The sequence below is a fragment of the Myotis myotis genome, unplaced genomic scaffold (assembly GCF_014108235.1).
Source record: "Myotis myotis isolate mMyoMyo1 unplaced genomic scaffold, mMyoMyo1.p scaffold_m19_p_1, whole genome shotgun sequence".
Lineage (NCBI taxonomy): Eukaryota > Metazoa > Chordata > Mammalia > Chiroptera > Vespertilionidae > Myotis > Myotis myotis.
In genome coordinates, this window is record NW_023416313.1 from 115,834,552 (window position 1) to 115,850,477 (window position 15,926).

At 45.4% G+C, this 15,926-nt stretch overlaps 1 protein-coding gene across 4 annotated transcripts in view; it reads left to right on the forward strand.

The window, feature by feature from the left end:
* The window catches only part of CD276 (CD276 molecule), a 54,065-nt gene that overhangs the window by 22,478 nt on the left and 15,661 nt on the right, over positions 1 to 15,926 (forward strand). For 3 of the 4 annotated variants that reach the window (XM_036348509.1, XM_036348512.1, XM_036348504.1), the window contains 2 exons: positions 12,634 to 12,722; positions 13,094 to 13,214. In XM_036348509.1, the coding sequence (XP_036204402.1) occupies positions 12,654 to 12,722; positions 13,094 to 13,214 (190 nt within the window). In that variant the 5' untranslated portion in view covers positions 12,634 to 12,653. Of the gene's footprint in view, positions 1 to 12,633; positions 12,723 to 13,093; positions 13,215 to 15,926 lie in introns of those variants that run through there. The other variant, XM_036348505.1, reaches the window with a different exon arrangement.

Here is a 15,926-nt window from a genome sequence, read left to right on the forward strand (position 1 = left end):
ACAGGAAAATCACCAAAAAGGGCAAAAGCACCAAAGTGGGACACAATGGAACCCAAGAATGTGCCTAACACCCGATATTAGCCTTAAGTGAATCACTTTCAGCACTCGATCCAGGGGTGGCTTTTAGGAGGTCAGTATGCAGCATTTTCGCTTGTACACATATCATTACCTCCAAAATGCTGTCACTGACTGCTTTGCCTTCATCCAAATCAACAGCAATTTATGGAACCAAAAAAGACCCCGAATAGCCATAGCAATCTTGAGAAAGAAGAACAAAGTGAGAGGAATCACAATACCAGATTTCAAGTTATACTACAAAGCCACTGTAATCAAAACAGCCTGGTAGTGGCACAAGAACAGGCATATAGATCAATGGAACAGAACAGAGATCCCAGAAATTGACCCAAGCCATTATGCTCAATTAATATTTGACACAAGATGTAAGAGCATACAGTGAAGTCATGACAGTCTCTTCAATAAATGGTGTTGGAGAAATTGGACAGATACATGCAAAAAAATGAAACTAGACCACCAACTTACACCATACACAAAAATAAACTCAAAATGGATAAAGGACTTAAATGTAAGTTGTGAAACCATAAAAATCCTAGAAGAAACCATAGGCAGCAAAATCTCAGACATCTCTCATAGCAATATGTTTACGTATACGTCTCCTAGGGCAAAGGAAACTAAGGAGAAAATAAACAAATGGGACTACATCAAAATAAAAAGCTTCTGCACAGCAAAAGAAACCATCAACAAAACGAAAAGGGAGCCCACTGTGTGGGAGGACATATTGGCAATGACACATCTGATAAGGGGTTAATATCCAAAATATATAAGGAACTCATACAACTTAACAAAAGGAAGACAAACAATCCAATTAAAAGATGGGCAAAGGACCTAAATAGATACTGAACATACAGATGGCCAAGAGACATATGAAAACATGCCCAAAGTCACTGATCATCAGAGAGATGCAAATCAAAACAACAATGAGGTATCACCTCACACCTGTCAGAATGGCTACCATCAACAAATCAACAAACAAGTGCTGGTGAGGATGTGGAGAAAAGGTAACCCTAGTACACTGCTGGTGGGAATGCAGACTGGTGCAGCCATTATGGAAAACAGCATGGAATTTCCTCAAAAAATTAAATATGGAGCTGCCATTTGACCCAGTGACCCCACTTCTAGGAATATATCCTAAGAAACCCAAAGCACCAATCAGAAAGAATGTATGCACCGCTATGTTCATAGCAGCACAATTTATAATAGCTTGGATCTGGAAACAGCCCAAGTGCCCATCAGTAGATGAGTGGATAAAAAAACTGTGGGGCATTTATACAATGGAATACTATGCAGCAGTAAAAAGGAATCTTTTACCCTTTGAGACAGCATGGCAGGACCTGGAGAGTATTGTGCTAAGTGAAATAAGTCAGTCAGAGAAAGACAAGTATCACATGATCTCACTCATATGTGGAATGTAAGTAACAAAATAAACTGAGTGGACCTAGGGACATGGAAGCATGGAACAGAGTGCAGAATCTCAGAAGGAAGGCAGGGGAAGGTGGGTGGATGGGAAGTAATCAACCAAAAACCTGTATGCATATACAGTTCATTCAGTCTCATAATCAATTTTTGTTTCTCCTGATTTTCCCTGCCAGTACTTTTATAAATCCAGATACTCTAGGAGTTCTAATAATTTTCATCCAGTTCGAAGGGCATGATCTGAAAATGTCAGAATCCTTTCCATGGATCCCTCAGAAGATTTAACATTTTTTTTCAAATGCATTATAAAAAAACAGTCACTGTCTCTAAAATGACATGGTTATGGATTTGATTATGATGTAGATGACATGCAATTTTGTCCTTCCTGAAAAACAATATTCCAGAATAAAAATTAGAGTTATAAATGAAAGCATAATATAGTTATTTCTTTATTTGACAAAGCTTCCCATGTACCTTAAGAAGAACATTTTCCTGAGGTTTATTCTTTAACTTCATTTGTCCTTGGGTGTGGTCAGCAAATGACACTAATTGGGTTTTTGCTATCTGTCTCCCTGAGTAGGTTGATATAAACTACTTACCCTCTGGCAAAATGCAAATAATTTATTCTTAAGTATCCTTGTTTTAGGGAAGATAGGATTTACTGGATGGCTCCAAATTGCTGTTTAATCATCTCAGTTTCCCTATTCCTGGTTTACTGGCCTGTGTCATTTATATAACTTTCTTTTAACATTTTTCTTTACAAACATTCTACAACTTTCACAAACCGTTCTATGCCTCGTGCCTTCTATTACACCAAACTCATAATTTCTTTCCAATTAGTTAGAATTCTTAACCCTTAGAAGCCCTAATTTTAGGTGACATGTAAGTAACATTCCTCAGATTAGCAATACATTCATATTTTAAAGAGTTATTTCAAATAAAATACAAGACTTCTTCATTAACAGATTCAAATCCATCCTCTAGATTCTCTATATGAGGCAAACTCAGATTAATATTTCAGTGTCCTGCTTGTTAGAGTAGCCAAAGGAAGAATGCGCGAGACCAAAGTGGTAAGAGATTATAAACTTATTAGGTCTCTGGATACCAGATGGGCTGAGCCCCCATATAGTGCCAGCACCCAAAATTGGGGAGTCAGAGATTTTAAAGGACTCTAGGAGGGCTTTTTTCCGGCGGAGAATTCTCTGGGCACGTCTGGATCCTAGGAAGGCCCAGAGGGGAAGGATAATGGTCTTAGCAAGTGTAATGTGGTCTTAGGGAAATGGAATGTGGTCTAAGTGAAAGGGAATGTCTATTGTGAAGTGGCTTAAAGGTCAGTTCCCAGGGGAGGGGGTATTGATTCAATTATTTGACCAGACCTAATATTCTAGCCTTTTTGTTTTATGGAATAGGGACAAAGTCATATCTTCCGTAGTTACTTCTTGCTGAGGGAGGATGTCGAGATCATAGGGGGATGACTTTGATTGTAGTCAGCTGGAACACTGCATAGATTCCTCCTGGTTGGAGTGAGGGGTTTTAGCATGATTTCCCTAAGAGACTGGTTGGTGAAGGCTTGAAAGCAGACCTGTTGAGTGACTTTGGGAGGTAAAATCTGGTCCTGATGCTGCCACAACATCACTTGTCTGGTTTTGCTGCTTTTCTGGGCCTGGAACTGAAAGACAACTGAGGCCTAGATGTTACCTTTAGGGAAGAAAAGATCAGGGACCTAAGTTGCCTGACTAGTGATATGAAAGAGGAGGATAGGTTACCCTGGGGGTGAGGTTCTTGTTTTCCCAGTTTTGCCTCTTGTTAGGCATCCAGAGCTTTTTTGTAGGTCCTGAGGCAGGATTTTAAAATATGATTGAGCAGTAGTTAAGCCCCCTATGCCAGTCCCAACACCTGCTGTGATTCAGAGTGTTATGAGGAGAGGGATTATCTGGACTGCCCTTTTGTGTCATATATGATGGGTTACAGGGACTGGTAAAGACTGATTATTGGGGGGTACATCTACATTGGGTGAGAGATAGATGAAAGTACAAATTCCTGTCCAGTGGTTGGAGCAAATGTAGGTGATTTCCCCACAGAGGAAGAAAAATCCCTTATCATGGAGATGAGCTGAAAGGTGCAGGGAGAAGAGATGGACCAAAGGGTATGAGGTTCCTTTTCCCAGTTCCACACTTCAAAACCAGAGGGTAGTCACTATGGTGCTACCGATAAGGGATAACAGATGAGTGCTTGAGATCCTATTGCAGTGACAGTGGGTGCGAATGCTAGAATGGGCTGTTATCCAAGGGAAGAGAGAATGGGAAGGAAAGGAGCAGTTGAAGCCTTGGGCCTGGATGGTTGGATAAGAAGTAAAATGGACTGGATGTAGGAAATAACCATTGGCTTCTGGGGAGACCTGGTAGTCAACCCATTGGGACCAATGACTGTTCAGTAGTTCTAGATTGACTGTGGTGTTGCAAGCTGATGATGGGAGATGGCCTATTGTTGTATTGCCCTGTGACCTTGTAAAGCATAAAGGGTCTTAGGCAATTAGTGGGGTGTGTACAGTGATAGGACCTGTGAGTGGGATGGAGGAAGGAGCTGCCTTAGCAAGAGATTGAATACAGTGGGGCCTTGACTTACGAGTTTAATTCATTCCGTGACGGAGCTCGTAACTCAAATTACTCGTATGTCAAATCTTAAAGTGAACGAGTGAGACACATGATGCTGGGCTGATGTTGTGGCGTTCCCTGTGACGTTCGCTGCGCCAACTAGTGGTGGGGTATCTGAAGCTGGCTCGTAACCCGAATTTTAGCTCGCAACTCAAAGCAGCGATGAGACGGCTGTATCTCGAAAAACTCGTTAGTCGGGACACTCGTAAGTCAAGGCCCCACTGTATAAGTGTGGAAAAGAAGGGAGGCTTCATTTGCCTGGGCTGTAGGATAATTACCTAGAAGGGTGTCTGCCTTTTCGAGAAATATAGTGAGGGATCCCTTTGCCCTGCCATAGAGGAGCTTTGCAAGAAGACTAAAGTTGGGAACCCAGAGGCAAAAGTACCCAGCAAGCCCGAGAAAGGAAAGTATTTCTTGTTAAGAGGAGGGGAATATCATGGAGGAGATAACGTGTTTACATTCTAAGGTAATGGCTGGACTTTGTGGGGTGAGAGTGAAACTGAGGTAGGTGACTGTGGTTCAGGACAACTGAGCATTATGAGGGGATGCATGGTCAGGCATTGAGGTAGAACAAGAAAAGAGTGGATAAAGGGGGTGTCTAGTAAGATGCAGTGCAGAGGTGAGGTGGCTAATGGCTGTGGGACTCATCCGTCAACCCCCATAATAAAGCCTGAGGGGGGGGGGACAAGGGTCCCAGCAAATTTGGGAGGACAGAGTAAGTAGCCACAGAGTCAGTTAAAAAGGAGATCGGCTTACCTGCCACCACAATCATTACCCGAGGTTCTGTCCTGGTGATGTAAGTGTGTAGGGGCTTGTCGGGGCCTGGGCAGCTTCAGTCTTCGGTGGCCAGACCCAGGGGATCAGGGAGCCCCAAACCAGATTCAGAGGGCGGCCTTGCTGGATTGGCTGAGGTCTGACCTGGAGGGGCCAAACTAGTCTGATTTCCAGTGGCCTTCCCTTCCGAACCTTGGGTTTGGGCAGGACCTGGCCCAGTGTTCTTCCTTGTTGCATTTGAAGCATGGGCCTGGAGGAGGCTTACCCCCTGACTTACCCTTGGTTGGAGGACCGGCACTTCATTTGGGGTTTGTGAGAGCAATAGCTAGGAGCTGGAAGGCCTCCTCTGGGCCTCAGTCTTGGCCTGATCTCATCTTTGGTTTTGGATTTGGGTCTCCTCATCTCTATTATTAAAGACCTTAAAGGCCAGGTTAATGAGGTCTTTTTGAGGGTTTTGTGGACCTATGTCTATTTTTTGAAGTTTGTGGCGTCTGTTGGGGCTGATTGGGATATAGAATGGATGTTCAGAAGAAGGGTTCCCTCTGGGGAGCTGTGGTTTAAGGTGGTAAGTTTCTATAAGGCCTCCATGAGGCAAGAGGAAGAGAGCTGGGTTTTTATCAGGGCCCTGAGTGATTTTATTAAGTTTGTCATAGTTGACTGTCTTATGGGCAGCCTTTTTGAGTCCAGCTATATGGCTATGGAGCTGGTGCCTGGAGAATTAACCTGACAAATCCTACCTTGGGTTAGTTTGAGGGACTGTGCTAGTGTCAACCAGATTGGCCACAGAATCTTGTCTATGGAGGGCATCAGCATGGTCCTGAGCTGCTAGCCAAATGCGCTCCTTCTCCTCTAGGGTGAGAGAGGAGGACAGAATGACATAGATGTCATGCTAGATCAGGTCATAGGACTGGGTCAGGTATTCAATTCAAATTCCTTAGTAAAGGTGGTGGGGTCTATGGAAAAAGACCCGAGATGCCTCGCAATCTGTGTGAGGTCGGACGTAGAAAATGGGACATGGACTCAGACTATCCCCTCAGTTCCTGCTACCTCCCTCGGGTAGAATGGGCTCAGGAATAGAAGGGGTAGACTGTTGAGGAAGGCAGTCTTTGGGTGGCCCAAGAGTGAGTGTTAGGTGGGAAAAGACTGTTTTGGAGCTTGCATTCTCGGTATTTGGGCTCTCAGGGGCCGGGGGAGAAGATGGTTGCTGATTAGGAGGGTCTGGGTTATGGGAATCTACTGCAGATCAGGGAGGGGACGCATAAGTGAGTGGAGATTGGCGGTCTGCTGGGTCAAAAGTAGATTCAGAATCAGAAGTGTTAGGGGTATGATGTTTTGTGTGAAGGAGGAGGACCTGAGGGGTAGAGCAGAACGGACCCAGAGAGAGTTGAGACTGTAGGGTAAATAGGACTGGAGGTAGGGAATTTCTGACCATTTCCCTTGTGGTAACAGAAATTACCTAAATTACATAATGTGTTAAAATTGAAAGTGCCATTTTCAGGCCATTGAGACTTACCATCTAGTTTATTTTGTGACCAAAAAGTGTTACAAAAGAAAATGCAGTGCTTGGGTGTGATCTCCCCTGTGAGTGTGCAGAGGGAGTGTAGCGTGGCCCATGGGAGAGGAAGGGTGAGTGACAGACCACAAATCCAAAGGTGACTACTTAGGAGAGGCGTCCCTGCTGCTAAACAAATCACCACGAGAATCGAGGGGGTGACCCTCCAGACTGGGCATCCTCAATCCAGAAGGACCTAAAGCTGAGTGGCTGAGGAGCCTTCTGGCCTAGCACTAGGACTTTTGAGATGAGAGACTTTCGAGAAGTCAGTGAGAGTGAGTGGTCAAAACTCGAGATGAGGGAAATTGTGGGAGGTTACTCACCTAGAGAAGATTGGCCGGTGTGGGATGGAGGGTCAGCAATGGAAAAGGAGAGATTCCCGATCTAGCGTCCTCCTTGGCTGGTCTGGGAGGGTCCATAAAGGAGGGAGGGGAGGTCTAATCGAGGCCGGCAATTGAGTCACCCAAGTAGGATTTGGAGGTAAGCCCAGGACGAGCTGCTGCTGCCTACTGCTTTCTGAGTAGCAAACATGGGGTAACCGAAGCCAGGACGATGGCTCCCCTTCCTTGTGGAACCCTCCCAGGCTTCAGCACCAAATTTTAGGGTCACTGAAGGAGGAACACACAAGGCCAAAGTAGTAAGGGATTATAAATGTATTAGGTCATCTCGATACCAGATGGGCTGAGCCCCCAAATGGCACCAGAATCCAAAGACAGGGAGTCAGAGATTTTAAAGGAGTCTAGGAGGACTTTTTCTGGGTGGAGAATTCTCTGGGTGGTTCTGCATCCTAGGACGGTCCAGAGGGGAAGGATAATGGTCTTAGCGAAATGGACTGTGATCTAAGTGAAAGGGAATGTCCATTGTGAAGTGGCCTAAAGGTCAGTTCCCAGAGGAAGGGTATCGATTTAATTATTTGATCAGACCCAATACTGTTATTTCAAAATACCTAGATATTTAATAAGTTTTTACTATTCAACCCAGAAAACTCCAAAAATTTTAAGTTATCAAAGACTTTGGAAAACTATGTTTAGGCATATAACTATCACTGAAAAAGTTTTATCATATACCCTTCATTTTAGTTATATTTATTTTGTCTTAACAACTTTGAGATTTTAAAGCCAATTAAAGGCATTTTCTTGGCAAATTTGTAACAAGGATAACTCACCAGCCTTCAGTGGCTTTAATGTGAAAGTACTATTTTATTTTATTTTTCTTTATAAAATGGGAGTGGCCCAATTTCCACAGCCTGCTGGAGGGCACTTCTGCAGGCCTGGTCCTCCTAGGAAAAAGACTTGGGGGGAGGGGGAGTAGAAGGTTTTATTTACCATATTTTTTTTCTGAGTAGACTAAGAATATGAAATCTTGCATATAAGAAGAGATCTCAAAAACAAACAGAAACCCCTACAGTAAATGAATGAGTACTCTCAAAAGGGTGGACTGGGACATAAGCCTTAGAATCTTATCTCACACTAACCCAGCACAGCAAATGCGTTCTGAGTGGCACAAAGCCCAAACAACAGAGTGAGGATTCCTTATGTTTATAAAATGGTGAAGAGCAAACTAAGTCCCCCAAGATAAGAAAGCAAGCAAAGAACACCAGTGACCAAGTTACATTACAGATAGAGAGACAAGAACTCTCACTAGCTAAGAGTTTCTGGCTGTTGATGCCCTGAGAGGGAGGGCAGGAAGGGTCCTCAAGATTAAGAGCTCTTGGCAGCTGCTGGGAAGTTCCTGCAATCCCTGCCACAAGCAGTTGGGCCCCCCAAAGCGGGACATGCCCCATCTTTAAACAAATTAAACCAAACAATAAGGAGACACAAAACATCAACAGAGACATTCTTATATACACTATTTACAGGCATGCACAACCCACAGATAAGAACTTCGTACTGAGACACCCAAGATGGTGGCACAGGTAAACACCTGAACTTGCTGCCGCGCACAACCACATTAAAACTACAACTAAAAGACAAAACGAATAACATCCAGAACCATGGGAAGGCTGGCTGAGTGGAAATTCTACAACTAGAAGGAAAGAGAAAAGCGCATTGAGTTTGGTAGGAGGTGCAGAGGTGTGGGAGTGCGGAGGTACAGAGGCGTGAGAAAGGGGCTGGCAGCTGGGTACACTGTTGTCTTTTTTAATCATTGATTCCAACTTTGGCTTTGTGACCACCAATGCATGGATGGCTTCCTTGTCCCTGTCTGTTCTGAGCTCCAGCTCTCTGTGTTCAGGAGTCCATCAGACATTCTGGCATGGATGATCCATAGCTCAAGCCCACTAGGAACTGTTCTTCCCCCTACACATGCTTCCTTTCCAGGTATCCCTATCTTATTATGTGTGCCACCTGCCTATTTGTTCAAGCCTTCAGTACACATTACTCTTTTAGCCCTTCCCTCCCATACAAACAAGCCCATCATGTCTACCTTTGAAATTCAAATTTGGGCCAGGCACCAACGTGACTCTAATGAGATAATGTCCAGTTCTTATTTTGAAATACCTATATTATATGTGGCTTCTTTTGCTGCTCTGAGCAGTGGCAATTTTCATGGGGTAAGCAGAGTGGAGAGAGAAGGAAGGAAAGTAAAGGAGGGATGGCTCCCTGAATTAGTTACTTCAGGTGCTGTAAGAAAGACCTAAAACAACAGTGACTTATGCTAGAATAGATGCTTATTTCTCACCCATGTGACAGTTGGGGTAGTCCAGGGCTGAGACTAAGCCCTGCAGGAGCCTTCTGTCTTGCTGCTCTGCAATCCCTAGGGAGCTGCCTTTGGCAGCATGGCCCCACATCTGTGTTCCAGCCAGTGGGAAGGGGGAAGAGAAAAGAGAGGCTATATGCCTTCTCTTTAAGGGCATGACCCAGAAGTTGTACACATCAGTGGCTCTCACATCCTATTAGCTAAAAAATGGTCATATGACCACAGCTAGCTGCAAGGCAGGCTGGTATATGTAGTCTTTAGCTGATTGGCCATGTGCCTAACTAAAAATTCTACAGAAGAAGAAAAGATTAGGTGTAAGAGGAAAACTTGTCATTTCTGTCATAGTGATTTTGTACATTTCAATGTGACCTGCATGGCACCTAATTGGCTAACCTTAACAAGTACACGAAGGCTAAACACACTAATGAAGTTCTAATAGCATCCAGCAAAGCTCTTCATTTATGGATGGGAACATTGAGCTCAGAGAGGGAAGTCACCTGTGAAGACTGCCCAGTAAAGTGTCAGAACTAGGACTAGAACCTCAAACTTTCTACCTCTTCAAAGAGTTCAGCTGAGAGGCAGATAGGCAGTGCCAGGAGGACTCAGGCTGGGGAGGAGCCACATTTCCCAGTCTGTCTATTGGGGGAGTACTAATCATTTTTCAGGACTCAGGATTATCATGTCTCTGAGGTGCCTCCAGGTGACCCTCACTGCATCTTTAGTACAGTGAACTGCAGTGATTCCCTATTGGAATGCAGGCTCCTTGATTTTAGTCATCTCTCTGCCCTAGCACCTGCCTAATAGTTAAATGCATTATGGAATACATGAATGAGTGTATATCCAAGGACTCCTTCAATGGCAGGTAATAGAAACTTTGTTCAAACTGGCTTAAGAAAAAAAAAGAAAAGACTGGCTGAAGCACTGGGTAGTCTAGATGTGCAGCTTGCCTTGGCTTAACTGCTATTTTTAGAAGCAGTGTATCTGTACCATGCCGGTTCGCATATATTTGACACTGGGTATATTGCTTGACCCTTCTTCACTTCTTTGTGGGAAGTGCTGCCCACGCACCCCCTGCAAGGGTTGGGAGGAGGCTGGAGAATAAGGGCAGCTGCTAGTAGCATTGGTTGGGGTAAGGGGCCCCTCTTGGGCACCCCCAAGCCCAGGGCATCTTGATATAGAACCCAGTCTCAGCCCTTGTTGTTTTTGGTTTTGGTTTTATGGGGGTCACATCTTGGGTCATTTCTCAGGAGCTTCCCTGTGGCTCCACGTAGGGAGTTGGATGTGCCTGCTGTACCCTCAGGCTAAAGGTGGCCTGGGCCCTAACTCCTGCTTCTTTCAGAAAGCCCAGGCACTCTGGTCTTTCCTGGCAGAGCTTGGAGTTCCCACATTCAGCCAGGACTGGGAAGGGAAGGGAGGAGCAGGAGGAGGGGGGAATGGCTGGCTGGTGACTCACTGGAGGGAGGTGGGGGTGGGGGAGGGGTGGCATATATTGCAGGGCAGGTCTCACCTGGGGGGTGAGAATTCCCCTTTTAGAGAAGGTGGGCTGGGCCCTACAAATGAAAGCAGCCGGAGGCCCTTGGTCTGGAGAGGGGCTCTACTAGTAAGTACTGGGCAGGGCTGCTCCTCTGTCAGAACGTGGTGATTGGCTTTCTGTTCCCGGGCAGGCTTCTAGGTTTGTTTTTCCTTTCTGCCCTCTGCTCTTGGGGGGTGGGGGGAGGGGGCAGCTGCTGTGGTAGAGCCACTGGGGGCTGCAGAATTCTCTGGTCTCCTCAGTTCTGGGCTCTCAGGCTTCTTCCCAGGGTTAGCCACAAAATTTGGAGTTTTCCTGGGTCCAGAGTCTAGGAAAGGAATCAAAGGGAACAAGCCCCTGGGATCCCCTCATTCTTCCATTGGAGGGAAGGACAGCTGGGTCCTTGGGGAGTCCTGATAGGCCTGGTCCGGAGACAGGTGCTCCCGGATCCCCCACATTCACAGAGGTGGCAGGCATTTCCACGACACGCTGGGGAGTAAAACCCTAGTGGCAGAAATTAACTTGCTATACAGAGGTGGCAGTCATTAAGAAAGGTCTTGAACGTTGGGCAGGGGATGTGGGTTAACTTTGATAGTAAATGGGGAGCCATGGGGGACTCTTGAGCGGAGAAGGACATGAGCAGGTTCATGTGTTGCCCTAAGAGGAAGCACTGTAGAGTGGGGTTATCGTTGGGGGCAGAGTGGAGATAGCAGGGACAGTAAGGAGAGTTGCCATAGAGTCAGGGTAGGAGACTGTAGGCAAGAGCAGCGGGGAGAGGGTGAGGGAAGGGCCCAGGAAGAACAGACAGGCCTCGGTTTGTCTGGGGGTGAAAGTGAGGAAGGGAGACTCGGAATCTGGAAGCTTCTTTATCCTTAGTCCCGGTGCTGCGCGCTGGCTTTTTCTGAGGGCCGTGGTGGCCCTTGTAGGCAGGATGTGGTGCTTGCCAAGGATGCCTTTATGAATGCGGGGTGGGGGAGGGTGAGGAGAGACTGCTGACCAGCAGGTGGCTTTGAGCCACCAGGTTTGGACTGGAAGCCTCTGGGAAGGAAGTGGTTGCTCAGGGCTTCCCCACTGCGGACAGCTGGGAAGGGGGCTGGCAGGATGCACCCGGTCAGCCTGAGCGACTCCCTCAGCCCTGCTTCTGGGTATGTGGGGGTGGGGGTGGGGGGTTCTTGGCTGGGATTAGAAGGGTTGAAACCAGCTGCCTGTGACTGGAGCTGATGCTAATGTAGAGATTTGCTCCGTGGAAGGGCAGAAAGTTGTGGTTGGGAACCCAAATACTTCTCAGCTGTTCTGTCAAATTACATCATATTAATACGTCAATCACTTATCTGGGCTTTAATTTTTCTTTTACAAAATGGGATCAAGCAGGTCAGCCTGTTTCCCCTGGGGGCTATGAGAACGTGAATTGTTTATAGGCTTGGCGATCATGTTGGATAGCCTACACTGGCTACGTGGCTTGGGAGGAGCAATCAGGCAGCAGCGTGGAACACAGAGACAAGGTTCGAGCAGCCTGCCCAAGTCAGACACCTTGGGCACAGCCAAGATTGGGAGCAGAGCTGAACCCAGGGAGGTCTGAGGTCCCTGCTGAGGCCACAGACCTACCTCTCACTCAGTCCTGCCTCCAGTCTTGGGGGTCAGCCCCAAGAGGTCAGCCTCTTCCGTTTCTGATTGTCTTGGTCACTCAGTCTATACCTAGGAAACTAGCAAATGTTCCCTTTCTCTGGGCCTCACACTCATACACCCAGCTGCCTCCTAGAACTTGCTCCTGGAAGTTTCTGCACAAACCATGCTAACATCACATGCCCTGCACTGAACCCGCCTCTGTCTCAGTGAGTACCCCACCCGTCACGGGACACAAAACTGTGGGCCCCTCACTGCTCCCTTTCTCTGTCCCCACATCCTCCAGTTCTGTCTCTTTCACCCAGATCTACTTTGTCTCTTCTGTCCTGCAGATGCCTGCAGAGTAATCGTTATGAAGCAAAGTAGGACCATATCCTTTCCTCAATTCCAGAATCTTTGGTGGCTCCCAGCTGCCTTCAAGGTAAAGGCCAGACCTCTTAGTCTATGTCTAAGTCTGGCTTCAACCTCAGCTCCTCTCCCCATGCTGATCTGAGCACATCCTTGCCCTGAGCAGGCTGACCTTGCCTCTACCTGCCTTCTCTTCCTTATATTTGCATCTTTGTTCTGGAAGGGTGGGTCACAGCCACCTCTCCTGGTTTAGCCTCTCCAGTGACTCAGTTCCTGCCAGCAGCTCTCGAAAATCCCCTCAGCAGAGAGCCTTGTGCGTGTGTGGAAGGAAGGACCTCTCAGCTGGCAGTTGCAACCTTGCCCCAGGCTGGTCCAGGGGAGATGGGGTGAGTATGCCTGGGGAGGACCTTTTGAGACAAAGGCTTCAATTCCTCTTCCTCACAGGCAGGGGAAGCCTTCCGCCACCGAGAGCCCAGCTGTCAGTTGCCTCAGAAGAAGATGGGCAGCCCTGGCACAGGTGTGCGTGTGGCCACTACCCTAGGAGTGCTGTGGTTCTTCTTCACAGGTGAGGAGTGTGGTTTTAGGGCTGGAGGTGGGGGAGGGGCTCCCACTCCCACCATGGGTTTTGTGGAGCCTCTCTGTCTAGCAGGGATGGGGAGGGGTTATTGAACCTCTTCCCAATCTCCCCTGTCCCCTGTCCATGCTCATTTCCACCTCCAGGATCCAGTAGGCAACTTATTTTACATTTCTCAACCTCCATTTCCCCTTCTATAAAATGGCATTGTGAGCACTAATAAGTCAAATGTCACCTCCTCAGCAAGGCTTTCCTGGCTACCTTGTATAAAACAGCACATCCCTCCCCATCCCTGACCTTACTTCATGCTTCTGGCATTTATCTCCACTTGACATATTGTATGTTTGTTTTCTCTGCTCTAAGAAGAGGATTGGTGCCAGCCACATAATAGATGCTCATTCACTATGTTGAATAAATGATGCAAATATTCCCACAGTGTTGTTTGGCACAGAGTTGGTATTCAACAGTGGCAACTACTTTCATAACAATATTCTCACCTTATATTTCAAATCCTAATTAGTACCTCTGCTCTGAGGGACCACCTTCTTCCACCATGGACAAAGACAAAGCTTAGTGTCTGGCACCATCTAGTGGTCACAAAGAGGCATCTCTGCCCACTGCTGCTTTCATTCCTCAAATGCCTCTAAGAAGGGCACCCTGGTCCAGTTGGTCTCCAGTAGCAGAGCTGGCCTGGAGCACCTGGGGTTGCAGGGAGAGATCTCAGCGTACCGATTATGATACCTCCTTCTTTCCATAAAATGTTCTTATTTTCCATTACCATACTATTTTATTTCTTTATATATCTTTAAATTGAATTTATTGGGGTGACATTGGTTAATAAAATTATACAGTTTTCAGGTATACAATTCTACAATACATCATCTGTATACTGTATTGTGTGTTTACCACCCCAAGTCAAGTCTCCTTCCATCACCATTTATTCCCCCTTTCCCTTCTTCTACCTCTCCTCAACCCCCTTCCCTCTGGCAATCACCTTATTGTTCTCTGTCTGTGAGCCTTTCTCTTTTTTTCTTTCCTTAATCCTTTCACCCTTCTCACCCAGTCTCTAACTCCCTCCCCTCCTGATAGCTGTCAGTATGTTCTCTGTATTCATGAGTCTGTCTCCACTTTTTAAGTTTATTTTTCTCATTAGATTCCACATGTAAGTGAAATTATATGGTACTTAACTTTCTCTGATTGGCTTATTTCACTTAGCATAATACTCTCCAGGTCCATCCATGCTATCGAAAAAGGCAAGATTTCCTTATTTCTTCAACTGAGTAGCATTCCATTGTGTAAATGTACCACAGCTTTTTTATCTACTCATCTACTGATGGGCACTTGGGCTGCTTCCAAATCTTGGCTATTGTAAATAATGCTGCAATGAACACAGGGGTGCATATATTCTTTCGAATTAGTGTTTTGGGTTTCTTTGGATATATTTCCAGAAGTGGAATCACTGGGTCCATTTTTAAGTTTTTGAGGAAACTCCATACTGCTTTCCACAGTGGCTGCACCCATCTACATTCCCTTTTCTTTTCTTTTCTTTTTAAAATATATTTTATTGATTTTTTTCAGAGAGGAAGGGAGAGGGATAGTTAGAAACATCAATGAGAGAGAAACATTGATCAGCTGCCTCTTGCACACCCCTCACTGGGGATGTGCTCGCAACCAAGGTACATGCCCTTAACTGGAATCGAACCTGGGACCCTTGAGTCCGCAGGCTGATGGTCTATCCACTGAGCCATTCCCTTTTCTCCACATGACAGGTGCAGAGATGATATCTCATTATGGTTTTAATTTGCACTTCTCTGATGATTAGTATTATTGAGCATGCTTTCATATATCCATTAGTCATTCGTATGTTTTCTTTAGAGAAGTGTCTATTCAGGTCCTTTGCCCATTCTTAATTGGATTTTTTCTTTTTTGGGGGGGGGGAGGAGGTTGAGTTTTATTAGTATAAGTTCCTTCTAAATTTTGGATATTAAGCCCTTATCGGATGTATGGACAAATATGTTCTCCATTCAGTGGGTTGTCTTTTTATTTTGATGGTTTCTTTTGCTGTGCACAAACTTTTTAGTTTGATGTAGTCCCATTTGTTTAGTGTTTCTTTTGTTTCCCTTGCCCGAAGAGATATATCAGAAAAAATATTGTTATAAGAAATGACTGAGATTTTACTGCCTATGTTTTCTTCTAGGATATTTATGGTTTGGAGCCTAACATTTACGTTTTTAATGCATTTAAAGTTTATTCTTGTTATAGTGTCAGAAAGTGGTCTAGTTTCATTATTTGAATATTGGACACATCTGTCCAATATTCCCAACACCATTTATTGAATTGACTATCTTTACCCCACTGTATGTTTTTGCCTCTTTTGTAAAATATTAATTGACTAAAGGCATGGGTTTATTTTTGGGCTCTCTATTCTGTTCCATTGATCAATATGCCAATACCATACTGTTTTGATTACTTTGGTCTTGTATAGTTTGATATCAGGTAGCAAGATTGCTCTAACTTTGTTCTTTTTTCTCAAGATTGCTGTGGCAATTTGAGGTCTTTTGTGGTTCCATATAAGTTTTTGGAATATTTGTTTTAGTTCTGTGAAATATGCCATTGGTATCTTGATAGGAATTGCATTGAATCTGTAGATTGCTTGGGTTGTATGGACTTTTTAATGATGTTAATTCTTCCTATCCATGAACA